The sequence below is a fragment of the Gymnogyps californianus genome, chromosome 15, assembly GCF_018139145.2.
Source record: "Gymnogyps californianus isolate 813 chromosome 15, ASM1813914v2, whole genome shotgun sequence".
NCBI lineage: Eukaryota > Metazoa > Chordata > Aves > Accipitriformes > Cathartidae > Gymnogyps > Gymnogyps californianus.
This window is the reverse complement of record NC_059485.1, coordinates 18342439-18350902: the sequence shown is the minus strand read 5'-3', so window position 1 is coordinate 18350902 and position 8464 is coordinate 18342439. Positions and strand designations below refer to the sequence as shown.

At 61.5% G+C, this 8464-nt stretch overlaps 1 protein-coding gene across 1 annotated transcript in view; it reads right to left on the bottom strand.

Annotated features, from left to right (window-relative positions):
• Positions 1 to 1848: 1848 nt before the first annotated feature.
• CAPN15 (calpain 15) overlaps positions 1849 to 8464 on the bottom strand; it is a 56116-nt gene continuing 49500 nt past the window's right edge. The window contains exons 6-13 of the mRNA XM_050906262.1: positions 6227 to 6450; positions 5058 to 5183; positions 4184 to 4336; positions 3798 to 3959; positions 3428 to 3657; positions 3057 to 3217; positions 2563 to 2741; positions 1849 to 2359 (exon numbers count right to left, since the gene is read on the bottom strand). Coding sequence (XP_050762219.1) covers positions 2182 to 2359; positions 2563 to 2741; positions 3057 to 3217; positions 3428 to 3657; positions 3798 to 3959; positions 4184 to 4336; positions 5058 to 5183; positions 6227 to 6450 — 1413 coding nt within the window. The 3' untranslated portion in view covers positions 1849 to 2181. The remainder of the gene's footprint in view (positions 2360 to 2562; positions 2742 to 3056; positions 3218 to 3427; positions 3658 to 3797; positions 3960 to 4183; positions 4337 to 5057; positions 5184 to 6226; positions 6451 to 8464) is intronic.

Here is an 8464-nt window from a genome sequence, read left to right as displayed (position 1 = left end):
CCTGCTCGGCCCTAGGAGAGGGCAGCAGCCGCTCGGTTTATGGGAATTTCTGGATTTCGCTTTCTTTTCGCCCCTTTCTGCTCCCCTGCGCGGCCCTTCCCGGCCCCCCGCGCCCCGAAGCGCGGCTAAAGAAACCTGAAACTCAAATTCACCCTTTTTTTTTGTGCTCGGCTCTACTTTCAGGGCACTGACGGGTGCCCACCGCCCTATAGAAATAACTTCAAGACTCTTTGCTTGGACCCTGGCCGGCACTCCTTCCCCGCCGTCCCCCCCTCCCCGCTGTGCCGCAGCCCAGCACGACGAAATCAGGCAGCTTCAGTAAAAAACAAAACTTTATTTGGTCCGTCAGAACCTGAGTTTGAAAACCACCCATGGATAATTCATATCATACAGGGATTACTGATCTGATTTACAATTGATAAAATATCCTATGTTTCTTAAGAGCTGGACAGTATGTACAGGGTTAAAAATATTCACAGCTCAGAAAGAGAGAGGAAAAAAAAGTGAAGGACAAATCATCCCGAGGAGGAAGGAGCAGGGAAGAGAGAAAACAGATCAACAAACAAAAATACGGACAGAGCTTGGCTCAGCAGCCCCGGCCGGGGGGGCCGGGAAGGTGCCAGGGCAGCCCACCCCCTCCACCCACCCCTCGGCTCCCCGGGGGGACACAGAGGGACACGCTGGGCAAACCCCACACATCCCCCTGCCCGGCCTGGCTGCCGGCACAGGGTTTGGGGTGCAGGCTGCCCCCCGGCATGGTCCCTGCCAGAACAGGGCCCAGCATCTCCCACCGCCCCCCGTGAGCTGCAGGTCCACGCAGCTTGAGAAGGAGAGGGTAACACCGGGGAACCCCCAAAACACACACACACACACACACACGTACACACGCACGCCCGCCCGCGCCAAGTCGGAGAGCCACGATGCCCTGAAACCGTGGGGGTCAGCCCCCGCCACGGAGCACCCGCCGGGGTCAGCAGCACCCCGAGGCTCTTGCAAGCCTTTGCCTTGTGCTCACTACCTTCCACAGGACTCGGCCTCTCTAGGATGGGGCTCTCTGCTTCCCCCCACAAAATCACCCCCCAACCCCCCCTGCACATGGCAACATGGCAAAGCCACGGGAACTGCTCCCCGAACCCCGGGTCTGTACCCCCTGCCCTTCGCCCCTCGCCTCCGCAGGGTACGGGGAGGGGGGAGGCCCCCGCAGGGCAGTGCCCGGGGTGAGGCTGAGCCCAGCTCGGGACGCATGGCTTCTCTCCAGGCACTGCTTTCAGCGGCCACCTTTGCATAGTAACACTTGTGTGACGAGTTGAGGGGGGTCTCTGCTGCCACAGGCCCCCTCGAGCATCACCCCGTGGCCCCGCTCCCCGCCCTGGAGCAGCGGTGGAGGAGGGCACCTCTGCATTTCACCCCGAGGTGCGGTGAAAACGCCCCAGCAGCAGCTTCCTAGAACAACCCAGCGCCCTCTCCTCCCCAGCCCCGGCACGGCGTGGGGGGGGGCAGCCCCGGCACCCGGGACAGGCGAGGTGGATGAGGGATGAGGGGTCCAGGCACCGCAGCGGATCCCTGCCACGAGCAGCCAGCATGGGTGGCACCATGGCAGGGTAACCCCGGCACCCCCCAGCCCGGCTACGGTACCTCGGTGCCACGTTGGTCCTGACAGCGGACAATGGGGGAAACAAGACAGCGGGAAGGGCCCGGGGACAGACGGAGGGTCACACAGACGGACAGACGTCAGAGGTATATTCTTTTTTTTGCAGCGCCAGGGCCCTGGCGCCGCGGGAGGGGGCAGAGTCCTGAGCGTGGTGCCTGGGAAGGGCCTTGACAGCAACCTCCAGCCCCCCCCCCCCCCTCTCCCGCAGCCCCCCGCTGCGTGCCCGGGGCAGGCCGAGGGCACCGGGCCCCAGCGTGGGTATGGGGCAGGTGGGATCCTGAGATGGCCCCGTGCCCCCAGCCGCTCTTCAAAAAGTGCGTGGGGGGCCGGCGGTGCCAGGGCGGGGGGCAGCGGGCAGAGCTGGTCCTGGCCCTGAGAGCTCGCCCCGGCCCCGCGGCACAGGGCAAAGTGCTGGGTGTGATGCTCCGGCTCTGCCCCACGGCTCAGCGCTGACAGCTCGGGGGACGACCCCAGGCCAGAGGCTCGGTGAAAATAACGGGGGAGCGGAGCGGGGAGGAGGAGGCGCTTCGTCATAGGGGCCGGGGGCCGTGGAGCCCGGCGACCTCGGGCGTGAGCAGCGGGTTGTGGGTGCCCTTTGTCGACATCCAGTCATTGAGGAAGGCCTGGGTGGCTTTGCGGTGCGCCAGGCGGTGGGTGATGGAGAAGCCGGCGTTACCTTCCAGCTGGGAGAGGATCACCAACACCTGCCTGCGAAGAGAGTGACGGGCTCAGGGGCAGGCAGCTGCCTCTGCCCCGGCAATCCCAGCCCCTGGCCTGTCACCCCAGTGCCCACCCTCTGCTCACACCTCCCTGCCAGCCCCAGGCTCTGCCTTGCTCCAAGCCTCCTGCCAGCACCTGCCTGCCCTCGCCGGGCAGCCCCCCCCGCCGACCCACCCCTGCCTACCCCGGACCTGTGCAGGGGGGGGACGCTGTCCTGCGTTTTGAGGCTGCCGCGCGTGGAGACGACGTTGAAGCTGTCGGTGCAGTCGCACTGGACGTGCAGGTAGGACTTGGGGTGCCGGTTCTCCACCACCACAATGAGCCCTGCCCAGCCGTGCGTCAAGTAGTAGCAGGTCATCCCCTCGCGGCCCTGGGGCAAACAGCAGGGTCAGGGGTGTGAAGCCTCCGGGCAACCCCTGCCTCCGAATCTCAGCCCCCGAACCGGCATCTTCCACCTCCAGCCAAGGGCTGCCCATCTGCTGGGGTGCCCCAGGGAGCAAAGGGGGTGTGCATCCACGGGGTAGGAGGGGACTAGGTGGCAGCCAGAGTTGGCACAGCCCTGCTCGACTCCTGCCAGACTGAGGACACAGCAGAGGCAGGGTCCAGGCTCCCGCCGGCAGCATCACCCCCCTCCGCACGGCAGCCACGGGGAGGCCAGCCCCGGCCCTGGGCCATCCGCACCCACCTCGTGGCGCTCGCCCTTGTTCTCTGTCAGGAGGATGATGGCGTCGGCCAGCGTGGTGGGCTGCGCCTCCACCTGCTCCACCATCACCAGGCGGGAGCTGTAGATGGCCAGGATATAGCTGGAATAATCGGTGGCTGGTCGGCTGCTGGTGGGACTGGATGCTGCGGAGACAGACGGAGGAAGCGGGGGGATCAGTGAGACTGTCACCAAGCCCGCAAGCCCCGGGAGCAGGGTGCTGCTGGATTGCCGCACGTGCAGGCAACCTCTACCCCCAGCAAGGTCCCCACGGTGAAGATCAAGGGCTTTGCCACCTCTGCCTCCCCCAAGGTCTCCGCCGGCATCGCTGCGGGGAGGGCAGCCCAGCCCCTTACCCTGGGCGGCGGTGGGGCCTGCCAGGGCGGCGCTCCAGTGGTTGAAGGCACAGCACACGACGGCGTACTCGCCCGGCTCCAGCATGACGTCGCAGTTGACGAACTTCTTGACGGCTCGTTTGCTGTGAGCCATCAGCCGGCCCAGGCTCAGCTTGTTCCCGCTGGTGAAGGTAGCCCGGAAAACCATGATGCACAGATCCAGCAAGTGGCTGTCCACCGTGTCCGACCGTCTGCGCCGGGAGAATTCAGAGAAATGGTGATGGGGGCCCATCCCCGAGCTCCGCAACCCCACGGGATGGCACGGGGCGAGAGGGTGACGTGTTTGGGATTTCTCCCGGGTCTGGGTGCAGCCCGTGCGTGCCCAGCTCACCTGCTGCCCTCCTGGAAGAGGGCAAACTCCAGGGCGGCACGCTCCAACACCGTCAGCGATGTCACCGTCACCGGCCCATTGGCCTTGTTGGGGAACATGCCCTGCACACGCACCTCGTGCCAGTCCGAATGGAGCTTGCAGATATCCACGGAGTCAAAGTACCTGTGGGGAAGCTGGGCTCAGCCCCGGCGGGGTCCTCTGGGGGTACACTGCTCTGCCCCCCAGCCCCAGCACGCTGCAGCTCACGCAGCCGGGAGCAGCAGGCACCCACACCCCACCTTGGGGATGCCCGGTCCTGCCTGCCCCATCTTGACCCCCACGTCCCATTTTCTGTCCCCTGCCTGGCTTCCTGCCCCACAGCCTCTGCCTCCTGGGCGCTACCGTACTTAATGAAATCGCTGTACTCCATCCAGAAGACGCCCTCGCTGCTGCCATGGGGCATCAGGTCGTGACGTAAGGGAGCCGGCCAGTGCAGCCACTCGTCGGACCAGCTGCCGTTCCAGGAGAAGCGGCCCCAGGGGTTTCGGAGCCGCAGTAACCTGGGGGAAGGGGAAAAATGGTGTCGGAGGCCCAGGAGGAAGGAGAGCGCAAGGAAGATCACCTCTGAGATGCTCTTCCCAGCTCTGCAGACCCAGCCAGCCCCCCGCAGAGGGCACCAGGCCACTTCTGTCCCTGCCTTTCAAAGCCCTCACAGCATCCTAGACCTAATTTGCCACCCTCCCCGTGGTCCCAGATGCCCTCGTCCTGCAGCTCTGGACCTGCTGCAGCTCCCTCTGCCCTTCCCTGCCCAAAGGGCCTCCAGCCAGGCGCTGCGGGGAAGGGGCTCAGCAGGGAAGAGGCTGCCAAGCATGACATGGCTGAAAATGGGGCTTCAAGCAGCACCCAGGCTGTCGGAGGCAGCACCCGTTTCTATCCCCCCCACCCTCCAAAGGTGAGAAGGATGCCCTGACTGCCTCATTGAGCTGAAAGAGCTCAACTCAATCCTCTGCGTCTTGTGAGACAAGGTGATGCCAGAAGGCATCCTGGAGCAGAGCAGCCCTGGACGTGGAGCCAGTGCCAGGCAAGGACAGCTTATATGACAACAGCATTTATGTGACACCCTGGGATGGAGAAACAGCCCTTGCTGGCCATGAGGATGGGACCCCAAAGAGTCCCCGAGGTCTCGTCCAGCATGCACTCAATTATCTGTCCCCAGGGTTTCTGCTCGGGCTGTTGGCAGGAACGTCTGCTCTACTACGCCATTCTCCACCCCGAACTCACCTGAAGCCTTGGACATCCCGCACGTCCAGGATGGAGTAGGCGTGCCGTGGACGCAGACCCATACTCTCGTAGGCCACATCATCCACTTTCATGTTGCCTCCGCCACAGGACGCGCCCATGAGGAACCTGCACAGGGACAGCAAAACCCTCGGTGTCCTGCCAGGCCTGGTACGGGGGGGAAGCTCGTCCCTACCGCTCGAGGCATGGGACAGACTCCCCCCAGCAGGCTCCTGGATATTCCCTCTCTGCAACAACGCTGTAAACCTCCCCAGAGCAGTGCCCCAGCCCCACTGGCCAGAGCTCTGCCTGGGCAGCAGTGAGCTCCCTCCACCCGCTCATGTGCATGCTTGAGCCTAGGCTCCGTGGCGAGCTTCTCTGAGCAGTGCCCTCACCTGCGGGGCTGGAAGCTCTGTCCACGCACAGTGGAGCTTTGTCCAAACCTCACCCGTTTTCTGCCAGGCCCTGGGGTCCTGCCCGTCTCTGATGGCTGGCAGGGCTCAGCCACATAGAAAGGCAAGCGGTATGTCTGCCTCCACTTCGCAGGCAGCTGGGCCATTCTGCAGGGGTGAGGAGAGGCTATTCGGAGCGGGAGGTCTACACCAGCCACGCTTGGGGGGACACCACGTGCTGGGACCTATCAGCCTCCCATGTGGCCCCGTACTGCAGGCTGGCAGGAGCAACCCTGCTTTCAGCCAACCTAACCGCCCTCCTGCTCCTCCTGCCGGAGTGATGAGCAAGAGGTCTTTGCTTTTGCATTGTCTCCTATAGACTGCCTATAGTCATGCCCAGGTATGGCCAGCAAAGATGCCACGTATGGGTGGGAGACACGTGCAGGGTCAAGCACTTAACAATACAAAAAAACTCCAAGCAAAGCAAGCAGGCTCGATGCCAGCCACTTCAGAACTCCTGCAAGACTGCAGTAAACGTGCACAGGGAAGTTCACCAGGATTTTAATTTCATATGAAAATTAAACAAAGGAGAAATAATTTCTTAGAGCTTAGAAGGGGAGCTCCACCAATGCTCCAGATGAGTGCCAAGGGTGGTAGACTCCACCCTAGGTAATGCACTAGCCCCTCTCCTCTGAGCCTCCACAAACGAGAGCGGCCCCCCCTCGCCCCCCTCTCCGAGTGTCCGTGCTCCTGCCACGGCGCCCTCCTGCCTCGTCTTACCCAGCCTCCTTAGAACTCAGCATTTTGGCCCAGATGAGGTCAGTGTCAATGGGCTCCTCGCGAGGGTTAGTGGAGCTGACCTGCAGCATCAGGCTCTCGCAGGGGGCACCCGTTAGTGTAGCCAGGCCTTCAATAGCACGCCCCGCCTGGAGGGCAAAGTACGAACCATGAAGCTTGGCCAGTGCCTTCTCAATGAGGGCGACCCACAACTGCTTCCTCTGGGCCTGCGGAAAGAGGGAAAAACACGTCACGGGCCGCCCCGGGCAGGAGATGGGAAAGCAAAGGCAGCACACGCAGGCAAGGCAAAGCCCCTCTCACTCACCCCTGCCAGCCCTTCCGCCGCGATGGGAGACGGAGAGGCGGCAGCAGCAAGGCCAAGCCACCAGCAGCTCGTCCGCACGAGGCCAAGGGTGACCCCGTTCGCTACCTGCTCGGTGTTTTGTTTGCACAGTTTAATTCCCCTTGGGGAATTCAATAGAATGAATGTCCAAGAGGCCTGGATGCTGACGGAGCTGCACTCTGGGGTGCCCAGGCAGCCAAGCTGGCAGGGGTGGGTGTCCACCTTGCAAGCTAACAGTCCCTTCCTTCTGTTTCAACCTGGATTTAAAAACGTTCAATAATGGAAGAGGATATCGAGCACATCTGGAACAGCTGCCTTTCACTCGCACACCGTTGCAAACCAAAACCAACACACCTTTGGTGGAGGAGGCTGCCTAGAGCACACACGGCCATGGGACCGATGATTTCACCCATGGAACAGTCGCTGTTTCAAGGACAAGCTCCAAAAACTCCCAGGCAGATGGGCAAAGTCCTCTGCTCCAGCACAGGGACAGTGGCAAGATGTAATTACAAGATGGCAGTTTTGCAGGGGGGAAACTCTCCCTGAAGTCACTTTGCTCTGGTGCCAGGCTATTGCTCTTGGCATCGCTAGGCTGATTACGGATTCAGAAAGAAATGCAGAAGCTGCATCAATGCACCCAGAGGTTTGCAAAGCCTCCATCGGCCACGACAACGTGGGCTCAGGGCACAGCCTTTACCACTACGTCCGAGTCACCGTTGCAGGTCCTCAGCGTGCCGCAGGGTGCAGTCACCAGCCGTGCTTTACCTCTCGTCCTGGGCATGTTGAGGCTGGGGGGGGAGACGCCTCCGCTCCAGCCCCTGCCTGCAGCAAGGACGCAGAGAGGAAGGCGTATGAGGACAGAAGGCAGGGAGAGATTTGCTGGCCTCTGCGGCCCCAACAAATGCCCGATGCTTGGAGGGCAGCAGGGGAAAAGCACTGGGACACTGTGACCGTGTGTGACTCACAGGTGGCAGCCAAGAGCTGGGAGAGGAAAGGAGGGCGGTGAAGATTTCTTTCCGATGGATAAAGAAAGCTTACAAGTGCTTTTCACTGGTTTTTGAGTCCCTCACTCAACAAAATCCATGTTGTTTATTTCTGCCTGAGCCGCAGCCAGGGAGCTCAGATAAGAGCCTGATTTTCCTTTATTTTTCAAACTCTCTGGTTTTCCTTTTTTAGCCCCCACATCCAGCTCACACAGCTAAACACTTGGCAGAAAAATCTCCTCGTGATTCAGATGTCCCTGGAAACAAAGGCAAGGCAAGCCCAGCCCATGTGAAAACCTTCAATCTTTAAAAAAAAAAAAAAAAAAAGGAACCTTGATATTTGTAAGAGAGGAAAGATGGATGGAAAAGAAAAAAACCAAGACAGGTAAATCTTAGGCCGAAAATAAAGAAATGCATCTGGATCATCTCTGTCTACTGAGAGGCAAAATGTAGACACAAACTCCTCCTTCTTCCCCTCTCCAAAGTGAACAGGACCGGCTTCCAGCAGCGCTGGCCATCGTTTTGCCCCACTCAGTGTCCCTGGGGGGGATCACCCACTCTGCTGAGAAGGCGGCCAGGCAGCCCAGGCTTGGCAGTGCCGTAACCTGTGCCTGCACAGCGCAAAGCCCCTGCCCAGCCCCCTGCCCCTCTGCCCGGAGCCAGGGGTAAGCAGGGCTCCGGAGCCAGCGCTGCCAACCGTGCCAGGACTGCTGCCCCAGGAGGCCCATTAGCTCCGACGCCATTAGCAGTTGCCTCAGGACCGGGCCACCTCCACGCTGCGGAGGGCACGGGCTACCGAGCCCACTCAAGCTGTACCGACATTGAAGTTCCCCAAACACTTATCTTCAGGCCCCACTTCCCCAGCCAGAGTCCTGTCCTGACATCTACACGTGATGCGGTTTGGGGCTGTGTGTA